This window comes from Penaeus monodon, chromosome 22 (genome assembly GCF_015228065.2).
Source record: "Penaeus monodon isolate SGIC_2016 chromosome 22, NSTDA_Pmon_1, whole genome shotgun sequence".
NCBI lineage: Eukaryota > Metazoa > Arthropoda > Malacostraca > Decapoda > Penaeidae > Penaeus > Penaeus monodon.
The window spans coordinates 19,424,221-19,424,518 of NC_051407.1; the positions used below are offsets into that span (position 1 = coordinate 19,424,221).

Sequence of the window (298 nt, forward strand, 5' to 3'; positions counted from 1 at the left end):
ACCTGACATAATCTTCCACCTAGCCTAACTTGATCTTCAACCTGAACTTCGACCTAGTATGACCTTTGACCTTACCTAACTAAATCTTCCACCTGGCCTAACTTGATCTTCAACCTGGCCTAACTTAAACATCGACCTGGCCTAACGTGAACTTCGACCTGGCTTGACCTGACCTTCCTTTCGCAGGTTGAATTCGTGAGGTTTGGCCAAGCACTGAAGTTGGACACCATCGTGAAGGGAGACGCCCCCACTTCCCTCGCCACCACGGGTCTCTTCAAACGCACGGTAGGTACGGTAG

The 298-nt window shown here is 50.3% G+C and overlaps 1 protein-coding gene across 1 annotated transcript in view; it reads left to right on the forward strand.

Annotated features, from left to right (window-relative positions):
- The window catches only part of LOC119587349 (GTPase-activating Rap/Ran-GAP domain-like protein 3), a 420,180-nt gene that overhangs the window by 376,222 nt on the left and 43,660 nt on the right, over positions 1-298 (forward strand). The window contains exon 15 of the mRNA XM_037936096.1: positions 187-285. Within this exon, the coding sequence (XP_037792024.1) occupies positions 187-285 (99 nt within the window). The remainder of the gene's footprint in view (positions 1-186; positions 286-298) is intronic.